This window comes from Martes martes (genome assembly GCF_963455335.1).
Source record: "Martes martes genome assembly, chromosome: 3".
Taxonomy (NCBI): domain Eukaryota; kingdom Metazoa; phylum Chordata; class Mammalia; order Carnivora; family Mustelidae; genus Martes; species Martes martes.
The window spans coordinates 67,226,079-67,248,490 of NC_137890.1; the positions used below are offsets into that span (position 1 = coordinate 67,226,079).

Below are 22,412 nucleotides of genomic sequence, written 5' to 3' on the forward strand. Positions count from 1 at the left end.
TTATGTGGAAATAAGAGAGAATCGTCATGGGAGGCACATTCACGTCCCAAGGATTTATAGTCAGATGGACCAAAGTTCAAAACCAAGTGCTTCACTCTTCCAGTGGCTGGTCTTATGACCTTGAACAAGTTTCTTAACTCCTTTGAGCCTCCTTTAGGGGGATTTTATGAAGATAAAGAGATAACATGGAACTATTAGCTTCCCACCTTTTTATTCCCCTTTTATTTGTAATAAAAATTAAATTATTCCTAAAAATAAAACTGTTTCACAACAAATTATGTTGTAAAAATCATCTTGCATCTTTTTTGACATTGCTTTTAAAATTTTACTGTTCACCCATGCATGGATTTGCCATCTCCTCACGAAATGTAGAGCTGGAGGCTATTTTTGAAAAATTTTATGACAAATTTCATGTAAAGATTTCAAGTCCATTTTCTTACTACCAAATAAATAAATTTACCAAATAAATAAAAAGGCCTCACTACACACTTTGCATTACTCTTTTATTAAGACACCTCAAAAAAGCCTAAGTTGTTGGATTGCTAGTTTTTTTTTGCCAGTTTAAGTATTGTTTGTTATAGCTAGCAAAGTATTATTTCTAAGTGTCTAACTCAGCTATAAATTCCATTTTATGTAGTATCATATATGTAGAACTTCCAGGATTTTTTATTTTTAATTCTTATAGAACTATATAAAAATATTGTAGCTGGCCTTAAGGATCTATATGGATCTATTGAAGTCTAAGTATTTGTCAGGTCAAGGTCTTTTAATGAGAAAACATGATTTATAGTGATGTCCAGCCACATTTGGTGCAAAAACTGGGAATTGACCCAATATAAATACCCCCTATAATTTTATTATTGTATCACTTATAAGTTTTTGTCTGGTTTGTTTTGTTTTGTTTTTTTGTTACAAGTTATGCCAATGACCTTCATGGTTCTTTCTGCTCTGTCAGGCCTGGAGCTTAATGATCATACGGGTGAGTGGCCAGTGGGATGAGAGGGTGGATGAGATGAAAGAGTGAGTGAATGAGTGACACTTCTCCACAGACTAGAGGACAGACCCATCATGACAAGGTCCAAGCCATTCTTCAACTCATTCATTACACGGAGGGCTCACATGGGCCTCAGTCTAAATGCCACTGACTGGGGGAAGTGCGGTGTTTCCCTAGCTGTGCTCACACACAGGACTTGTGTGTGTGTGTGTGTGTGTGTGGTGGTGGTGGTGGTGGTGGTGGTATATAACTAAAAGAGACTTTTTGTTTTTTAAAAAACAAAACCACCAAAACCGTCCTACTGAGATCAACCGCCTTCAGTTTGCAGCAGTCACCACTAGATGGCAAGCGTGCACCCTTGGCAGGAAAAATTCTCAGAAGCATCCTGAGTTTTCTCCTGCGGAGCTGGGAGGGTCTTCTAAAATGTATACACAGGTGCCACCTCCTCAGGAAAGTTAAAGTATTTACTGGCAAAAATATAACTTGCATCACTAGTTTTTATAAGATTCTAGAAATAAACGGTAATTTTCTTTTATATAAAAGTTTATGGTCAAAAAACTTTTTCCTTCTAAACTCCCCAATACTCTCTGGGAGAAAACAGTTTCTCAGAGAATCTGCCTGTTTTGGTCAGAAATTTTCTTTTAGAAACTTTCTGTCCAGGTGTTTGTACCTGCTCCTGTCTGCCCATCAAAATGGCATGCCTAACACAGAACCCTCATTTTCACTAAATGGATTGTACGTGGCAATAAGATATTGTGTTCTCTCCAAGTGATGACTGTGCATGACCTAATGATGATGTGCTCCAGCTCCTCTTGGTTTCCAGTTCAAGCCAGCCCGAAGCCCATGAGATGGCAGATTTCCTTCGGCCCATGACCCTTAATCTCCAAATAAATCCATTTTGTGGCAAAGTAGCTAACTACACTGGTACACTTCTAGATAGACTGCATCTAGAAGTCAGGCAGAAGCACAGTTGAGTAGATCGATAGTTGGTCCACTTATGGTCTTGTGATCTTATGGTCTTATGATCTCGAGCCAACAGAGTGTTGATTAATGGTTGGGGGACCCAGAAGAAGGAAGCCAAGGCCCCTCAGGATTCTGTCATTGGCCCAACCCCAATCAGCACTAGTGATGTGAAATGAAGACATATTATAGCAAATGACAGACTTGAGAACCAAAAGTATCATTGGCTCTATGACGGTCCAAAATCAGTAAGATGAAATTTGACAAGAGAGACATATAAATCCCAATGGACTAAGTGGTTTTGGTGTAATTGTTTTAATGATCATTGTAGAAAAGCAGTAATGGAAAACTTGGCCAGACCATGTCAAAGGCTATTAGCTGAGCATAAGTTCAGGGTGAGCCTTAGTGGGATATAACTGCTAAAGAAGTACCCCTCGATTCCTTTCCCTGGAAGAATGCTGCCATCAAGAGAGTCCTCTGCTTTGCTCACGCCAGTTACCACTATGCGGAGGAATGTGAGCACGTCATGTCAGGGGCCTGGAGTTTAGCCCACAGAAGGGAAGGAGAAAATGGAGCATGGCGGCTCTGGTCAAATATATGAAACACTCCCAGATGGGAAATGGGAAACCTTTCCTGTGCTGTATTGAACTCCAACTAAAGAGAAGACATTCGTGGATGAGAGATTCGAGGTTGACGTAAGAAAAAACTTTCAAACAGTTGCACCTGTTTGCAAATTAAATGGCCTTTGTAATACATAGCTTGTGGTCATTGAAAATGTCTAAGCAGAAACTGAATCATTATTTTTTATAGGTACTTAGGAAAAAAACTCCTCTCTGAATTTTTGATAAAAGTTAAGGGAAAATAGAAGAAAAACACCACTTTCCCAAGACGTTATTTAGTATAGTAATATACCAGTTACTTTACTGGCACCTTTGCTGAGGGACCCTCTTCCAAAGACCTGTGATTGCACATGGGAGAATCAGGAAAGTGTAATGTGTTATCTTGGTTGGCCTGGGTATGTCTGCCCAATACTCATCCCTTTTGTCATTAAGGACTGAAATAATATCACTCATCTCATTTAAGATGACTTGGTCTTATTGGACTAGCAAAGATTAATAAATAATAGCATTTAGTGTTGGAAAAGTTATTAAGATACCAGTCATCTTCTATGTGTTGGTGCAAGAGTAACTTTGCAGAAACTTTCTGAAAGGTACTTTGGTAATAAATAAGGAAATCTTAAATACTATGAGTATCCTATGGCCAAGTAATTCTACTTCTGGAAATGTCACTTACAGAGAAAAAAATCAGATCTGTATACATATATAGGGATGTTCATCTCTGTAGTTTTTAGTATGAAAAAATATACATACATATATATGAAAACAACTTATGTCAGGGCACTAATTAGTTAAATAAGGGCATGAAGAGGGGGGAGGAGGACATACTGGTTAAAATCTTGGACTTGGATTTACATAAGCTTAACTTCTGGCTCTGCCACTTAGTAGCTGTGCAACATTGGACAACAGTGCAACATCTCTGAGACTCCGTTTTCTCATCTACAGAATATCAGTAAGGTGATTTAATAGGTTGTTGTGAAGATCCACTAGGATAATGAGCATGAACTCCTCAACAGGAAGCCTGACATATCCCGTGTGCTCAGTAAATAGCAGCCGTAGTCGTTGGGATTATTATGATGCTGCATCCATACCGTAGAATATCCAGTAGCCACTGAAAATTGTGATGCAGATACACATGTCCTCACTCATGATATATTGTCCCGTGGAAAAAGAAAAGCAGGAGAGAGAGGTAAAGAAAGGGCTAGAAGTTCATACCCCAAAATGTTAGCGATGGTTTATTTCTAGGTGTCAAGAATATGGGTGGGCTTAACTCCTTTCCCTCTATAATTATCTGTCTTTTCTAATTTTTCTACAGTGACATGTTGGATATTACTTGTGTGACAAAAATATAATACGAGTTTTAAAAATGGCAATGACATTGAGTTCCCATAGTTTTCGCCAAAGGCTACTATGTGCAATGGCTCCCAGAATCCGGAACGTGCCTGTTGCCTGGGTCTCATTGCAGCTGCGTAGACCTCCTCTTTAGATAGTTTCATGACTATTTTAAAGTGAGGATGAGAATTGGGTTTCCTGGAGTTCCCACTCATCCTCCATCTTCCCAGATTTCTCTAGAGTAATATTTTGAAAGCTATTTTATTTCTCCCTCTGATACTGTTACTCCTCTTCTGACTTGGGCTATACAATGTTGACTCTTCTTATTTCATTTAACTTTTGGTTTCACAAAGATTTTACACCTGGGTACAAAGTGGGTTTTTTTTTTTTTTAGGAATTTTTCTTTTCAGGAGATTTAATTTTAAAGTATGTGGACCCTAACGTGCATTTTGTAAAATAATTTTCTGTATTAATGTTGTTTTGCTTCACTTCTTAAAGAGTAAAGATTTAAATTTAATTCATTTTCCTTAGAAAGGACTATAAAGACTGTATACCATGGCCGGAGGAAGATCAATGTCTTTTTAAAGGGATACCATAGTTGTGAAAAAGTAAATTGACATTTTTTCATGGCTTTGTCAATTTCATGCCACTTTTGTTCAGTTCTGTTCAATTTGGTGAAATTATTTTTTTGTACCTATTGAGCTCCTCTGTGAAAAATATTTCCGTGGATATTAATGATTCATTAGCCAGCATTTCAACAGGGTTATCCTTGAATTCACAGCAACATTGAGAGTTATGTTTGTTCCAACACATCTGTTATATTAGTCAGCTTTTAGTTCTCTATTATGGGAATCTCAGAAACCATTTGCTTGGGTTCAGGTTATCTGTGAATTTTCATATTATTTTATGGCCACCAGCTGCATTTTATGACTATATATTAAATCTTTTATTTTTTCAAATAACTTTTCCAAATGGTCTCAGTTTCTAATCCAGAGGAAATCAGGCCTATGCCCAGACATCTACTGTTCAGCAAGTTACAGCTACTGTAAAACCCCAAATAAACGAAAAAGAAACAAAAAGAAAACTCTTCCTCAAAAAGGAAAAACCCTGTGTAAAATGCCAGTGTGCCAAAAACTTAATACCTCACCTTTCCCTATATCTGTTCTTGGTGGGACATGCCTTCAGCTTTTAATTGGAACCTTTTTCATAATTGTTGCCATTTAACACATTTAGTCTGTCAAATCACGGGATGTCTTTATAGCCATATAATAAACCCTAGAGAACAACTTCTCTGACTGTAGCCATCTGCAATGATCACAAGAGTAGCTTACAAAATACTGACAATCTTTATGGTAATAGGATACATATGGCAGGCCACAATTACGTGTAGCTGCATTCAATTAGTGTTGTACAATTACACAGTTTTATTGCTTAGTTAAAACAGTGAAAGCACTACATACTGGTAATTTGCACTAATCCCCGTCTCTTTAATAGCCCCTCAGTGTTTAAAATGTGGGGGAACATCTATAGTATTTAAAGGGCTTGGGATGAACATTAAATTATATCTCATGTTGTGAATACTCATTGATTGACAATCAGTGGACTCCCACCTCACTTGTGGGTCCTGTTTTATGGAGGCTTTAAAATACAGTTATAGCAAAAATCACTTTTTTTTTTTTTTTTTTAACACCAGAACCTCACTTGCTGGATCGGGTTGCCCAAGCCTGTGCTTGCAGCCTGTTAAATGTCCCTCCTGGAAGATGGTCAGGACAGGGGGACAGCCAGAGGAACAGAGTCAGAATTGATTCAGGGGCGGTATAAGCCAAGGACTCCATATTTTAAATGTGAACTTGTTAGAGGCTTTTCCCATTCCTAACTTGTAATTAAAAACTTAGTTCAAAGTAAATTTATAGCTGCCATTTGGGAAAATACTTTCTGGAGATGGTTTTGTGAGTGAGTGTGTGTGTGTGTGTGTGTGTGTGTGTGTGTGTACATGCACACATGTGTGTTTGAAACAGATGTATGTAGCAATCTGTGATTTTACCAGAATTTTAATTACATTTTTCAGTGGCCTTCCTTGTGCCCCTCTGTAAGTGGCTTGGTAAGAGATAAGGCTGAGCCCAGCTCGGGTTGCCCCAAGGGCTAACAGGGAGCCCCAGTTGTGAGGCGGGCTCATTATACTGCTTGGGCAAGGTGCGCTCCCATTGGAGGCAGGGATACTCTGGAGTATGTTCTTCTGTATCCTTCTCCCAAAGTGTTGACAGAGAAAAACCCAAAGCAACCTTGTTTCCTGCCCTGCCTGACAGTAAGTAAGTTAAACAGAATTCCAATCAAGAGTCCTGGACATTCATTCACCTGCAAAAACATTTTGCTGAAGCATTGCTAACATAGTGGTGTCTAGAAGTGTTTTCAGTTACGTGGATCAGGCCTTTGTCTCTCATTCTTGTCTGTCATAAGCATCACGTTACCCTCTCTATGTCCATGAAAATTCTGTGTGCTTTTTCAAAGCACAGGAGGGGGACATGGTGGTAGTGATAGAGATAAAAAGAGCATTAAGATGATGGATTCTGTGTGTTTTATTTAAATGTTGTTGGTTTATTTGAAAGAATTATTACTTTTATGTAATCCTAATTTTCATTATTTTAGTTAAGATTTTTTTGGTGCTTTTTTCCCCTTAGGAATAGAAACTTTGAACTTTGTTGCTCAGTATATTAAATGTAACTGGCATATGGCTGTCTTTGAGGTAGAATTCCTAATCAAATGTAGATGCTCAAAAATAAAACCTTTGCTAAAGGAGAATTACGTGGTCATTTTAAGAACCAAAACGTGACTTATGACTCCATCTGCCAACATCGCTTTTCGTCCAACTTTTGCACTAAGTTAGGTGATCATAGATACTATGTTTAGAGGAAAACCACAGAATTCCTGCATAAATGGAGTTGTGTAAATTGAAATCTACACCACCTCCGAAAACAGGCACCATGGATGTTTGGACCTGTCAGAACATCAAAACTGGAGATGATTTTACATTTTAGGAAATAACAAGAGGAATTAAAGTAACAAAATGGAATTAAGGAAGTAAACAATTCTGCTCTGTCTGGGAAATAAGCTAGATGATCTTCTAGATGTTTCCATCTCGGGTTTCTGTTCATGAAAAACATTTGCTTGTCACCTGGATGACCAGAATGGCTGAGGCGCTAAGACTATGATTTAGGGATTTCTTTTGCCCGTGAACGCATAGGCTGGGAATGACATACATTGTGCTTTGCAGCTCTAACACCTCAGTTGATCGGGCTGATGGGCTGGAGAGCTGCTTTCTTAAAGAAGGGAGGACCCTGTCCATCCCAGATGACAGCTGGGCAAAGCCACACCTACGAGGGACACACGGCTGTTTTTGCCCTAACAGCCTACGTGCAGGTGACCCCGCCAGCCTCCGGACACCTGCCCGAGGGCTCAGACTAGATGGTGGTCAAGCCCTTAAGGAGAAAACTCCATGCTCTGAGTGTGGAGAAAATGTAAAAGGATATTTTCTGCCCAGAAAAGACACGGTCTCTCCAGAAGGGAAGCTCGAACTCCCTGCCTCTGCCAAAACAGTTAGATGCAAATGATCGATGCTGATGCTACGGCTTAGCCAGCCAAACATCTGCACTTTAAGCTGCAGGGAAAGGAGAAGTTAATCTACTTTCTCCAAAGAAAGGGAGACGTGGTGTGGGAGCGGTCGTGGGGCTCCTGATGTGTGGAGATGCGTCTTGCTGTGCGAGAGGTTCCGACCGCTGTATCACATACATGCGATCACAAGGAGGCAACAGAAGAACAGGCAGGCTTCTCCTTGCTGGATGAATTATTTTGATGTACACGGAAAACTTCACCGTGTCCTCCAGGCATCTCCTGTGCCTTTGCTGGGAATACTAGCTTTTAACTGTGGTTTTCTTTCTCCTATTGATTCCAGTGGAGGGCCCTGAATTAGAATTCTGAATGCCCTTTGATCTTTCCTTTGAAATAGTAGAGGTGGATACTCTTTGGAGCAGACGCATTTGGTTTGATCATGGGCTGGAATTAAAGCGGTATAAATACTTGCCTATGGTCCCATGCATCCTTTTCTTGATTTGTTGGGTGAAAGACTAGAGGCTTTTACTGCCTTAATAAGGAAACCTGGACCGAATGCTGACTCTGCACCTGATAAATCTTTCCAAATTGCCACAGGTGAAATGAAATGTTAATATCCCTTTCAATTATTAATAAAAAAATGTAAATAGATTTTGTTGGAAATGTGGGCCACTGAAAATGAAGTATTTTAATATACATGTAGATTTTTTTTTGTTCAGTTACTAAAGAACTGTATTTTTAAAGCTTCTTACATATTAAAATGGAGAGGTAATTCTTTTCATAAACTGGAGGTATTGCACTGGAGACTTTCTGTATTTCATTGTATTACACAAATCAGTTTTAATTGTAGAAAACATTAAGTACAGATAAGCAAAGAAAAAAAGTCTCCCATAATCCTACCGCCGAGAGACACACACACTAACACTGTGTTCTTTCAGACATTTTTCTTGGCACATAGTTTTTTTTCTTTAGTACCCATTTCGTGCAAACCAGTCTGAAATCTGCCCTTATTTCCCCCCAAATAATTTATTTCAATAGACATAAATTCACATCACCACGTTAAGGGTCATGTAGTGTCCCACTGAATTTCCATTTGCTGGCTGTTCACCATGTTTCCAGTTCTGCAGTAATCTAAAAAAAGATATTCTTGTATGTATATTGTTGCATAATTGCCTGGCTTTTTTTTTCCACTTTATGATAAATTTAAATCACAATGCCCATCGTTCCTTCAAGAAAGAGCTTCTGAGCTCTTGGTTGTGAGGCGATTTCACTCTTTACTTTTACTTTAGGTATACGAACACCAAGATGGCAGCAAATCGCTAAAGCTGGGTGACTTTGGACTGGCCACCATGGTAGACGGCCCCCTGTACACGGTCTGTGGCACCCCGACATACGTGGCTCCAGAAATTATCGCGGAAACTGGGTAAATGCTTCCCCTGGTTTATTGGAGTGCTGTGCTTGCCAAAGAACTAGTCTGCTTCGAGAATAGGAGAAAACAGCCCTGTCCCATCCAGACAGAATTAGCTATCAGATTTCTTTCAACTCCTTTTTTTTTTTTTAACTTTAAAGTGAGAGCCATTTTCTCTGTTTCCCCAATCAAGTTGCCAATTACCGCAATCTTGTTCAAGGCTTCCATGTGGCCTTTGTTAAAGGTAGAACAGCAGTTATTAACCCCAGAGTAAAAAATGTTCAGACGAACAGAGAAACATACAGCGATGGTAATTAACTTGCTTTTGGATAAAAGAAACAGACACTGCTGTGTGTGGTGATTACAGTCTCCTGTGGTTATTTCTCTCCGCTATCCTTATTCTCCTGTCCCACTCTCATTTTGGCTTTCTTGGCGGTCCATTGATTATCTGTGCAGTGCAAACACCCTTAGGCATCAGAGGGCCACTGGGAATTTTCTGGTGTCCATGTGCAGCGGTATCAGAGGAATGAAAATCTCTAGACTGGGGGGGGAGAAGGCGGGTGGCCCAACACTTACTAAGGACCTACTCTGCCAGGCGTAAGCTCCTTTGCTTGATTCTTAACTCTTCCAGTAGACGGTGTGATTCCCATTTTGCACATGAATAATCTTGCTGCCGTGGTTGGGTATCCTGGAAGCTCATGACTGGATAGTGGCTGAGTCAGAATTTGAACTCAGGGCTGTGTGAATAAAGGGCTCTTTCCGTAGAGAGCCCTATTTCTTGCCAAGGATCATAGGCCAAGTTCTGAAGCACTAGCCTCACACAGAAGGATTGGGGAAGGGTTGTGCACCAAGGGGAAATGGCCTTACTTTTTCCCCCTCAGTGAGTGGCACCAACCCACACCTGAGGGTCTAGGTTGTATCCTCCCCTGTGACCCGTCGAAGATAGGTTTACCGCTTGACCTTTGACCAGAAAGGCAGAGGAACAGAATAGATGAGAAGGGAATGCCAATTGGGAGATCCCTAAGGTGGGATTGGGGGTAAATGAGGACTTTTTTATACGTCAAATTTGAGTGAGTTGGGAGCCAACATCTGTAAACTTGCCGACCTCCCTCAGGGCATGCTCCCTCGGGTATAGCCAGCTACATTTCCTAGTTTTCTACCCTGAGTGCTCTGACAGCCTGCTGGGAGGGAGGAGCCCAGGGGAGAAAGAGGATTGAGTCAGGCTCTTGGAAACCCTGCTCGGAACCCTGCTCTGCCACTCACTAACTGTGTGATCTTGAGCAAGACTACCCCTCTGATCCTTGGTGTTCTCTATAAAATAGGCAACAGCACTTACCCTGTGTAATGTAGAGTGATGGAAAAACAGCATAAGATAACGTACGTCAGTGCTTTACGAACTGGAAAATGTCCTAGATGTAATTATGTTTTTTAACATTGGGACTTAGATCATTTCAAGGGTCCATCCCCATCTTAAAATTGATATGACCGTAATAAACCTTTCTGATGAAACCTCTCACTTACTGATACTTGGATATGATCCTAGACATGCTTTACTTCGATTTTTATTCATATGTCTTAGACAGTCTCTCTCTCTCTCTTTTAATTATTCTTTCCTTGAATTCTGTTTAGCTGGTGGGTTTTCATTTAGTGTTTGTTGTTGGGTTTTAAATTTTGTTGAGTTTGGTTTTTGATTTAAAATAGTAGAGTCATCTATTTTGCCAGTGCCCCATAATTTGTCCCGGCTTGACTTGTGCTAACTCTAACGTCACTTTTTTGCAGATATGGCCTCAAGGTGGACATCTGGGCAGCTGGTGTAATCACTTACATCCTGCTGTGCGGTTTCCCTCCGTTCCGTGGGTATGGGCAGTCATCTTTTATTCAGCACCAACAAAGCATTTCTGTACTCTCTGAGTGATCCATTCTGCCTTCTTGCACAAAGGAGCCTGAAGCAGGAAGGGGACAGAAGAACTTGACTTCCAGTGCCTGTTATTTTTTTCTATGTTGTACACACTCATTTACATGCCTTCCATAAATCTCCCTCATAGAATTTAAAAACTCATTCTTTCCTAATTGTCCAAAACAGTTCCATATTGACATTTTGAATAGCTTAAAAACACATTTTACACACTTATGGGGAAAGGAAGGGCTCGAATGCAGAAGAGTGGAGAGACATACCCTGGGTTAACATTTTAGTGCTGTGTTTTTCCTTGTTGTGGTTCATGTAAACAGAAGCGGTGATGACCAGGAGGTGCTTTTCGATCAGATTTTGATGGGGCAAGTGGACTTTCCCTCTCCATACTGGGATAACGTTTCTGATTCGGCGAAGGTAGGTTTCCAGTGCCTTTCCTTTTCCCGAGACCCTGTGTGTCTTAAGGCAATTACACCTAATGATGTTGTAGATAAGATTTCTGTCCATTTTTGTTTAATTACTGGGTTTGCCAGGAGTCCACGGTCATCAAGTCATCTGTTTCGTCGCCATCCCAACTTACCAGGCGTCTCTGTTTTCTGGCTTCATCGCTTCCCGTTGTCACTCCAGTTACACTACGTCTCACCACACCAGCCAACCTTACATTTTGGCGTAGCTTGTGGCTTTACCTCTTTTGGGTCTCAACTCAATTTCACCCTCTCAGGGAAGCTTTCCCAGACCACTCTGTTTTCAGATGCATCTTTAATCTCCCCAGTTGGCCTTATGTTCCTCATCTGCTCTGTTTTTCTCTTGTAGCCCTTACACCCACGTGTCCTTCTGGTATACCATCTACCTACCTTTCTCTATCTTTCTACTTTTCTAGACAGGTAGATATAAGTATGTGTATACATCTTACTTATGTCATTTATTTTCTAGTTTTCCCTCACTAGAACACATATTTCATCAAGAAAAGGATTTTTGTGTATTTTGTTTATTGCTGTATCATCAACCCCAATGTAGTGACCAGTATATAACTAGTGCTTAACCAGTATGTATACATGCTTAACATGTATTAAAATGAACAAATAGGAGATCAGCCTCTAAGAAAACTGCAAAAATCTTACATGGAGACATTGGTAGAACTCGAGATAAAAAAGAAAATCTTTTAATTGACTCCTTAATGTCTCCAAGCACTGTCTTAAATTTTTAACAAATCACTGTTGATAAATAATTGACTTTTGATTTTTCAGTGTAATAAGCCTTTCCTTTCTCTGTGTCCTGAGTGTGAGTTCAATTTAAAACCTGACTTTTTCTGTGGGGGTAGAGGTATTTTTGCCTGTGAGCAGTCTCTTCAGAAACCTCTCTACCTCTCAGTGCCTTCACTCCATAAACGAGGGCTCCAGGTCATTGACAGATAGGACCATCTCCCACATCCCCATGCCACCTGCAGAGGGCATCACACCAGCTCGTTGCTTTAATAAGTCCTGGCCCATGTTGGAAAGTGAATGAATGCCTTCTTGCACAGAGGAGCCTGAAGCAGGAAAAGAACATAATGAGAACTTTATGGTAGAATCTCTACATCAGTGAAAATAAATCATCCTCATCACGGAATGGTAGTCAGACCCCATGACTGTAAGGACCTGGATAACACATATCTAACCATTTTGTTACATGGGAACTTCTATTCCAAAGTGGACAAATGTGTGACAGACTCATCATTAAAACTCAAGCTGTGCTTTCCTGGTCCAAATCATTTTGAACTCATGAGGGAGTCTCATTAATTTCCGAGCCATTAAATCATTTGCCCCTTAATAGTTCCATTTTATTGGTATTGATTGATGTGGAAATTTTTGAGGCAATGTTAACAGATTTCTGTATTAAGCTAACCTAGAAATTGCCGTGAAAGTGCGAAATTCTAGACAAAGGAATATTAATCCTTTAACTTGTTTAATTTATTTCTTCTCTACTAAATGCACTTCAGTGAAATTTATTCTAATCTTTATTTCTTTTTTTTCTCGCCATATATTTATAATTCTAAGTATTGACCTTTTCTTTAACTTCTAAGGGTGTTAGATTCCTGTGGGTAAGCTGAGTTGATATATTTAAAACGTAGAGCTTTTCTAAACTAAAAGAGAACTTCAGCATAGGAAAATGCTCAGAGTTTTGCCATAAAAATGAGACAAATGGAATCAAATGTTCCCTTTCACAGGAGCTCATCACCATGATGCTGTTGGTCGATGTCGATCAGCGATTTTCAGCTGTGCAGGTCTTGGAGCACCCCTGGGTTAACGTAAGTGACTTCCTCCTTTCCCCATACATACTTCTAATGTTCCTTTCTAAAACCGCCTATTTCCTAATGATATCGCCTCCTTTGTAAAGTGCTGTGTTCGTATTTATTTCTCCCCCGCAAACATGCTGGAACAGTGACGGCATCTCAGACTTGCTCCTCTGAGTCCGTGCTGACAGGTGCTCTCATGGTCCCTTGCACTGAGCCTTTTGATGCAGAAGGGGCTACTTTCCAACTGGGGAGGTGCATGCACAAGGACAGACCCCCGACCCCAACCTACATTCTGAATACAGCAATAGCAGCAGATTTTCTGAGTCAGTCCTGATTTTGCATGATGCCTACCAAAAATACCATTGACCCAAGGGTCCCCCATAAGGCTTGAAGTACTCCAGTGCAGCACCTCTCAGTCTGGAATGCGCTCACGAGTCACCTGGGGGTCTTGTTAAAATGCAGATTCTGAGGTCGTAGATGTGAGGCTCTGAATTTCTAAAAGCTCCCAGATGCTGCTGCTGCCATTTGAGTGGTGGAGTCTAACGATACATCTTTATGAAAGAATTCCCCAGAGCACAGTCATTGTATGTTGTCCCTCTATCTCTCTAAAACGGATTGATCAGGTTCATTTTGAGTCATAATAAATATGCATAGAGGTCTTCCCTGACAAAGTCTGCCCAGGACTCTTGTAAGCCCCTCACATATGTTAACATCGTGTTCTTCCCAATAACTGGATAATCTAGGTCCTACTGTAACCCTCATGGAACATGGAAGCTCCAGACCTAGGTTAATGGTTCTTACCTCCATAGTCGAAGACAGACAGAGATGCGCTTATAGAGAGAGGGACATGAGCACAAACAGGAACAAGTATAACATGCTTAGCTCACAGATAGAGATTTTACCAGCCTTCCTGTGGCTTCAAGTGATCTGGCTATGAGTTGAAGGCAACAAAATATTCCACTTCTCTAAATTATCACCATAGTGATTAGTTAAGTGTTTTTTTTTCCCCAAATCACTAATTTTAAGGATAAAGTATGATTGAAAGCACAATGTTGAGACAAACTACATCCAAGGTGACAAGAATGTAGGATCTTGTTCAAGTTCTGACATGTGATGGCCATGGTCCGAGGTTCTAGCACTTTATTTCATTTATTTTTTGTTCTTGTTTTTTAATTATTAACATATAATGTATTATTTGCTTCAGGGGTAAGGTCTGTGATTCGTTAGTCTTACACAATATAGCACATACCCTCCCCAGTGTCCATCACCCAGCCACTCCCTCCCCTCCAGCAAACCTCAGTTTGTTTCCTGAGATTAAGAGTCTCTTCTGGTTTGTCTCCCTCTCTGGTTTCATCTTGTTTCGTTTTTTTCTCTCTTTCTCTATGATCCTTTGCCTTGTATCTTAAATTCCACGTTTCAGTGAGATCATATGATAATTGCCTTTCACCGATTGACTTATTTTGCTCAGCATAATACCCTCTACTTCCATCCACATCATTGCAAATGGCAAGATTTCTTTTTTTTTTTTTAAGATTTTATTTATTTATTTGACAGAGAGAGATCACAAGTAGGCAGAGAGGCAGGCAGAGAGAGAGAGAAGGAAGCAGGCTCCCCCCTGAGCAGAGAGCCCGATATGGGACTTGATCCCAGGACCCTGAGATCATGACCTGAGCCGAAGGCAGAGGCTTGACCCACTGAACCACCCAGGCGCCCCAAGATTTCATTTTTTGATGGCTGTGTAATATTCCGTTGTATATATACACCACATCTTCTTTATCTATTCCTCTGTTGATGGACAACTGGGCTCTTTCGTAGTTTGGGTATTGTGGACATTTGTGCTAAACATTGGGGTGCAGGTGCACCTTCAGATCACTGTGTTTGTATCTTTGGGGTAAATACCCGGTAGTGCAATTGCTGGGTTGTAGGACAGCTCTAATCCAGAATTTTATATGTAGAGAAGTAAAACAGAGGAGAATATTTATAAATGTTGAATGTGTGTATAGACACCCATCTAAGGTTTGTTTTAAATATTTTTGTAGAGCAGAACTTCCCAATTAGTATACAAATGTATAAAGCTATCAATCCCCTTATCCCTTGGGATAGTCAGGCAGGGCAGCTAGAATCTAGAAGTGATCACCTCCAACCTCAAAACCTTTGCATTTACCCCAGGATGCTAAACAAAATTTATCCTCTTCTATGAAGTGGGCAAAGTTAGGAAGCATCTCAGGTAAGCCTAATAATGAACCTGCAGGATAGGCAGAGTGGGTATTACTGTATGCATTTTACAGATATGGAGACTAAGGCTATGGTAAGTGACTTGCCCGAAGTAGCAAAATTTATGATTGAGCCAAAATTTGCAGCCAGGTCTCCTCACTCCAAGCCTATTTGCTTTCAAGTCCTGTGTACCACATTATACCTACCCATCCTTTGTTATACATGAAAGTACCATGAATATTGGAAAAGAATGCATGTATGCATCATATCATTATAATGATTGTTCATACAAGTTAGCAGCATCTTCAAAGGAACTTACCTAGGTCATGGCACCTTTCCCTTAGATTTGCAGAGAGGAAGAGGCACAGGCCAGCTGCTGCCTTTCTTGGTGGAAGCAGTTGATTCTGATTGATCTACATGCTAATTAAAAGCCCATGATCTACAAATTGTCAAATTGCATGATAGCGGTAATAACGGTGGGACTATGATCACACAGAATAAGCCAGAAAATCTGAATCTGAAACATGGCCTTTGAAGGCTCACAAAGAGCCACTGAGGAAAGAGATTTCGCAGACTGCAAATAGCCATTTTAGATTTTTAAATGCATTTTCTTTTTTTGAAGATTTTATAAATTTGTTTGTGTGTGAGAGAGAGAGAGAGAGTACAAGCAGGGGGAGTGGAGGAGGAGGGAGAAGCAGGCTCCCCGCTGAGCAGGGAGCCCAATTCAGGACTTGATCCCAGGACCCTGGGATCACGACGTGAGCTGAAGACAGACACTTAACCAACTGAGCCACCCAGGTGCCCCTTTAAATACATTTTCTTCAGAGGACCACTGCCTGGCAGGCCCACCCTCTAGAAGCTCTGGTTCAACCAGACAGTCACAGGACAACGGGGGTGGGGGGTTGGGAGTTGGGGAAGGCTACCCCAGCCAGCCTCTGGTGGGGAGAGCGGTGCTATAAAGGATTTCCTAGAGAAGGAGATGCCACAGCCCCATCCTGAAGGAGGCCGGGAAATAGGTGTCCAGCAGAGGATCTCCGGCAGGATATACGTATTTGTTTTAAGATAACTTTGTGGATGTGAGCAAATTTGTCTATATATTCAAGGGGACCAGAATGCAATTAGAAACAGCCTTACCCTGATTCCAAACCAAATGAGCCTATATCCATATATATCCCAATTCCATGGGACAAAGAAAAAAAATTAGGAAGACTTTCGGCTATACCTTTGAAAAACTAGGTTGCTCCTTTTCCTAAAGCAGCATGTACATGTCTCAGCATAACTTTCTGCCTTCTCAGCCTGCTTTGTACACATTTTTACACATGGTCCCACTTTGCTGGTAATTAGGGTCCACCACTCCCTCTAAAACAGGACTTCTGCTGTCATTTTAGTTTTCCCTCTCAGATTCCCTAAAGACATGCCTTTTTTTTTTTTTTCCTAAAGACATTTCTTAAAAGCGAGGATAACATTTAAGGAATTATCTAGGAGATTTAAAACTAAAAAGTACCCTTTATATCATTCTAATAGACCTTAGATTCTGAGGGAGAAAAATATTGATGTTAGCAGAAACTTTAAAAAAAAAAACAAACTAAAAAACCCTGAAATGTATGAAATGATTGCTTAACTTTTGAAATTGTATTTATAGTAACTAAATCAGAAAAAACGATTATTGTCTCAAAACATAAATGAAAAACCATATATAAGCTTTCACAACCAGCATTTAGCATTTGTCAAGATCTCCAAGTGCAACAAATGAACAACCAAGCAATCAAAATAAATAGATTAGGCATTTAAACGGAAGTCCATTTAACAAGACATTTTGCATTTGGCTATCAAATTATATCTGATCACCGCAGAGAAGTCTACCTTGGGGGGAAGAGGTAATAATAATTATCTGAGCCCTGAGGAAATCGTCAGAAAGCATTTCCTGTACTCTCATTTGTCCTAATTTTCTCTGTTGCTTATACAGTGACCTTTTCACTTGCTGCCCTTGGAATTGAAAAGGCAGTCTCTTATGAAACAGAATCAGAAGTAGAATCAGAAAATCTAGTCAGCCAGAGTCACTTGTTTTAACCTCATTCTAGGCTCATTTTTTCATTCATCCTGGCTGGGAATCCCACTGTGCTCCTTGGTGTTCTGGGCTGCTGCTGTGTTTTGTTCGTTTGTTTTAAGATTTTAAGATTTACTTGAGAGAGAGTGAGAGAGAATGAGAGGGAAGAGAGGGTCAGAGGGAGAAGCAGACTCCCTGCTGAGCAGGGAGCCCGATGCGGGACTCGATCCCAGGACTCCGAAATCATGACCTGAACCGAAGGCAGTCGCTTAACCAACTGAGCCACCCAGGCACTCCTCTGCTCTGTTATTGGAAGAGTCATGAGTCCTCAAGGCATCTTGGTGGATTGTTCTAACAAACCAGCTGAACAAAGGGAGCATCAGTGTGCAGCCAGGTGTCTAGGAGTGGAACGTGGGCTTCCAGAAGGAGCAGCAGCTCACCCTCCTGTTGTAACCTTGGGACAGTCATTTCACTCCTTTGAACCCATTTTTGTGTCTGTGAACTGAAGATAATAGAATCAGTCTCTTAGGTTATTATGAGGATGGAGAAAGGAATATATATTTGATGGGTCTGAGAGGACAGTCTTTAAGCACTAGTACTGTATAGGTACTTGATAAATATTTGGGGAATTTGGGTCTGAGAGAGGCAACAACTCTGTCATCTGTTGCTATGTGCTGATGAAATGCAAATTGTGATGGATGTTGGCATAAGAGAAATTTGATTAAGAAGGAGAACCTTCTCATCCTAGCCCCCAAATTCCATTAGTGTACCCTCAGCTCCATGTACATAATGTGTACATTATCGGCTCTGTTGTCTTCTTTAGTGTCACGGATGTTTCCTTTACTGTGACTACAGAATATCAACAGGGATTGTCCTGGCTTAAGCTGATTTACCTTAGCACTCATCTAGTGGGGCACCACAGACTTTAGGCACATAGGAGACTGAAGTAAGTATTAATACATCTTGATCATTCCAGGGATTGGGGTGAAGGTTGGGTCACTTTCCCTGAGATGATAATTTGTTGATAAAAATCAGAGGTTAGTGAGAAGTTTCTAACCATAATTGACATGCCCTCCCCAAATTCTCATTTAAAAATAGGATTAAATTATCACCATTGTAATAATCCAGATATATTACTATTATTGCATTTTTGTTTTCAAAGTGTTAACCTACTTTATCCCATGTTATTCTAGGGTAAAGGTCCATCTCAATGCTGTAATTCTGTGGGTTTATGTTTTACCTCCAGTTATTTTCCTGGTTTTATTGATGAGGAAACAGCCTTAGAGAAGTCTCTGGCATAAAGCTCAGTGGAGTTTCTAGCACAAGGTCTGATGCCTGGATTTGCCTCTAGAGCTTCTGATTTAATTCTGGCCTGGCATCTGAGCAGGCGGCAGGAATTTTAAGAGCTCCCAGGTGATTATTACGGTGAAACCGAGTTTGAGAACCTCTGTCCTAGTGGAAAGAATGGGTTTAAATAAGCCTAGTGTAGGTATTTAGCCAATTCAAGACTTCCAGGCCTTTAAATTTTATTTTTCTTCATTTGTCTCACCTACCCACTCTTTTAAAAAAGATAGTACTATAAATAAATAAATAAACAAACAAACAAACTACTAAGCCAAGATATTCAAAAAGAATAAAGAGAGGAAGAAGAAGAAGAAGAAAAAAATAAGAGGCTGGATAATCTACAGACATACTCCGTGCTAACTAAAAGCAGCTCTCCCCACACAAAAATTTATATGCATTCATCTTGTGCTGGCAGAATTAGAAATTAAGAGAGCCCCCAGTGATACCGTAATAATAAATAAAACCAGCTATTTATAGTCATAAATTAGAAACAATGACATGGAAATCCACTTTCCATTTGGGCATCTTACCCTCTCCCTTCTCCAAGCTAGATCTCGATTTACTTCACATTTTCTCCTCCAGTGTGGTGTGAGGTGTAGACGGAGAGGATGCCCCGGCCCCAGCTGAACCGAGTCAGAGGTGCTGGGTGCCGTGCAGCTGGAGATGGTTAGCAAGTCAAGAGGCCAAACCCTGGGATGCAAGATGGAGCCGCCATTCAAGAGTACTCTGATCTGCCTGAGAGATTATTTAAAACTAGATCAGGATAGTCTGGTAGTAAACGTCTCAAGACTACCATACTTCTCATAAATTCACAGATATTACTAACAATGGAGTCCGGCAATGAATTGACTGCAAATGAGATCCATGAGTCGAAAACAAAAATCCATGAGGGAAGGAGGGTTTTCTAAAGCGTGACCCCTGGAATGGTTTCCCTGAGGAAAGAGGGGAATTCACTGCACTGAGTGACTTCACATCCAAGCCCCCACACCCCTCCCCACAGCTGCTCCCCAACATCCGCTGCAGAAATGGAGACCAGGAGGCTAGGTCTCCTACAGACAGCTGTGAGAGTTCATTTTCCATTTTGCAAACTAATTTCGTTCTTGTCAGTTGCAATGCTCTGCCAAGTGGTAGATGGGAATTTCTAAATCAAAAACCACTAACCTCAAACCACAACCAGCCCATGTCAAACTTCAGAAACTACTCCCAGAAACTACATACCAGAACGTATGGTAATAATACTATAACTATTTGTAACATACTGCCAGGTTTGTCACGTTTAGAAAATTCATAGCACATTTTTGGCACACAATCTATTCAGAATAACGGTGATAAAGATGTATATATAAAAATGTATGTTTTTAATGGCCCTATTTATTTTATTGATGCAAGACAGTAAGTTAGCTAAATCTCCATCATCCATCTGTATGCTTCAGGTATAGATTAGGTCCCTGCAAAGCCAGTTGTTTATGTCTTTAATCCAATTATGCTCAAAGCCTTCAAAATTGATATAGAAGCTCTGCAGACTTTTAGTTGCTGTGAGGGTTGTGTGTGTGTGTGTGTGTGTGTGTGTGTGTGTGTGCATGTACCCGTGCCCATGCACGCACACCCTCTCTACCTTCTCTGACACACCTTATTTCATTGGGGGGAAAAAAAACCCGAAATATTTTAAGATTTATGAAGTCAGAAGCATCTCTGACAACTTGCGAGGGTTGTTTCAAGACTTTCATTGCTTCAACATGAACTAATAACCCAAGGGAAGCTAAAACCTTCACTAGAATTTAAAGCTGGAGGTCTGAACCCTCAGGACCCAATATCTAAAAGAGTTGCTAAGAGTCTTGACAGGAGATCAGGACCAGGACAGAGCTGGGAAATAATAACAAAGTCCATTCTGAAGGTGGTGAGGAAGCAGACTCTTAGCTCAGGAACTGGCAGGGGGAAGAAAAGCCAGGTAGAGGAAAGTTCTGGCTGGGATGGCAGCACTGGTGGGGAAGTGAGGCGATGGTGGGACCGTGCAGCAGGGGAGGAACTGCTCTCAGTAAGTCAGGACGGGGCTGTTCCTACAGAGTCTCTTCTATTTATTCTCTCTCTGTTTGCACCGAGCCTGGTCATCATAGCCTGCGTGGCTCATAGTACCACACTGTGACCCAGTGCAACTTCATGTCATCCAGGGTTAGCCAGGCCTTCTGGTGCTGCCTGCTCCACGGAGGATTCGAGAGCCAGGCCAGCGTAGGTCACATTGCCACATTTCGGATTCTTCAGACACCCAGTCTCTCCTTGACCTCAAAGTCACCTGCATTCCTCTGGGCCGCCTGAAGCGCTCAGCCTCCTGTTTACTGACCACCATGCAAACGCTTCCCGGGCTCCACTGAGGCCTGTCCAGATAGTCTCTGGTTTTTTTCAGTCTCTAATTCGATCCTTCTTTCTCCTTACCATCGTGCCACTTTCATCATGGGAAAGACGACTCCTCAAATCCTACAATTTAACTCTTAGGGAGCCCTTCTGTAACCGATGCTCTGAATGAGTGCTCTGAGTGGATGCCCTGTGGGGCTGTGGAAAGGATACTTTCGGATCTGCTTCAGTCCTGACTCAACCACTTCCTAGCTGTGTGACCTTGAGAAAATTAACTTAACTTTGCTGGGCCTCCGTGTGCTGCTCATCTTCAAAATTGTCCTAATAATGCATATCATCATAGAGGATCATCTGAGACGTCAGGGGCTTGTACGTGTAAATCACTTGCCCGGGACCACACAGCGGTTAACTCCTGTGTTGCCTTCCTCTCCCTGCCTTTCTCTTTTATCTTTGCCCCCCTCCACCTTCAAATTCGGGCCTCCCCCTTTCCCTCCTTACTTCATGGCCTCAGTGAAACCTGCACCTCCCCAGGGCAAACGGCTTCATCTCCCTTCCCTCCCTGCCCCTCACTTGGATTAGCCCTTCTCTTGTCTTCCAGCTCTTCCTTTCCAGCAGCTTCTGATCCCAAGACAGCAAATATACTGAAAGTAGTATTGTCCTAAAGAGAAAAACCTTCCTTCGACCTATTTCCCGATGATGTTTTTCACGTTTGTTGATGATCTAAACCTCATACAAATCACCGCCTAAGCTAGCCTAGAAGTCTATTAAGAAATGATTACACATACAGGTATAATCTTGGGGGTGAGGCCCAACGGGGAACCCCGGTCTCGGGCTGCTCCCTTGTCCCCAGACAGAGCCCCAACCTGTGCCAGATACATGATACTAGTATTTGGAAGACTCAGTAAAGGCCATCATTTCACCCCTCGTCCAGTGTTTCAGTGCTTCCAAAATTCTGACTTAGGTTCCAACGGCCTGTTGTTTCGTCCACCATTAAAAAAACATTTCACCCTTGGGTTTAAAGCTCTGGATCGCGTAATTCCAATTCTTCGTGAGTTAAGGGTAGGTAGTCCTCTACACTTCTGCTTACACCCTGCTTATGAAAAAGCATTGTTTTTATCCCTAATGGAGACTAAGGCTTCTCTTTCTGGATCTTTCTGGTAGTCCTTTGTGGCCAGTCTTTTCCTGTTTTGTTGTTGTTATTGTTGTTGTTTTTCCCAGCTTTCTCCATCATCATCCTCTCACATACTCTTAACTACAGCTAAACTAGTTAACTCACTGTTTGGCAAACAGGCCCTGAGGTTTCCCACTTGCATCTGTGCACCAGAACAGCGGTTCTGTCGTCTCTAAGCCTCCTTGG

The 22,412-nt window shown here is 41.2% G+C and overlaps 1 protein-coding gene across 4 annotated transcripts in view; it reads left to right on the forward strand.

Moving 5' to 3' along the window:
* DCLK1 (doublecortin like kinase 1) overlaps positions 1-22,412 on the forward strand; it is a gene marked incomplete at both ends in the record, with an annotated part of 337,256 nt that overhangs the window by 293,865 nt on the left and 20,979 nt on the right. For all 4 annotated transcript variants that reach the window (XM_080799560.1, XM_080799561.1, XM_080799562.1 and 1 more), the window contains 4 exons: positions 8,799-8,932; positions 10,697-10,774; positions 11,147-11,243; positions 13,033-13,113. In XM_080799560.1, coding sequence (XP_080655686.1) covers positions 8,799-8,932; positions 10,697-10,774; positions 11,147-11,243; positions 13,033-13,113 — 390 coding nt within the window. The remainder of the gene's footprint in view (positions 1-8,798; positions 8,933-10,696; positions 10,775-11,146; positions 11,244-13,032; positions 13,114-22,412) is intronic.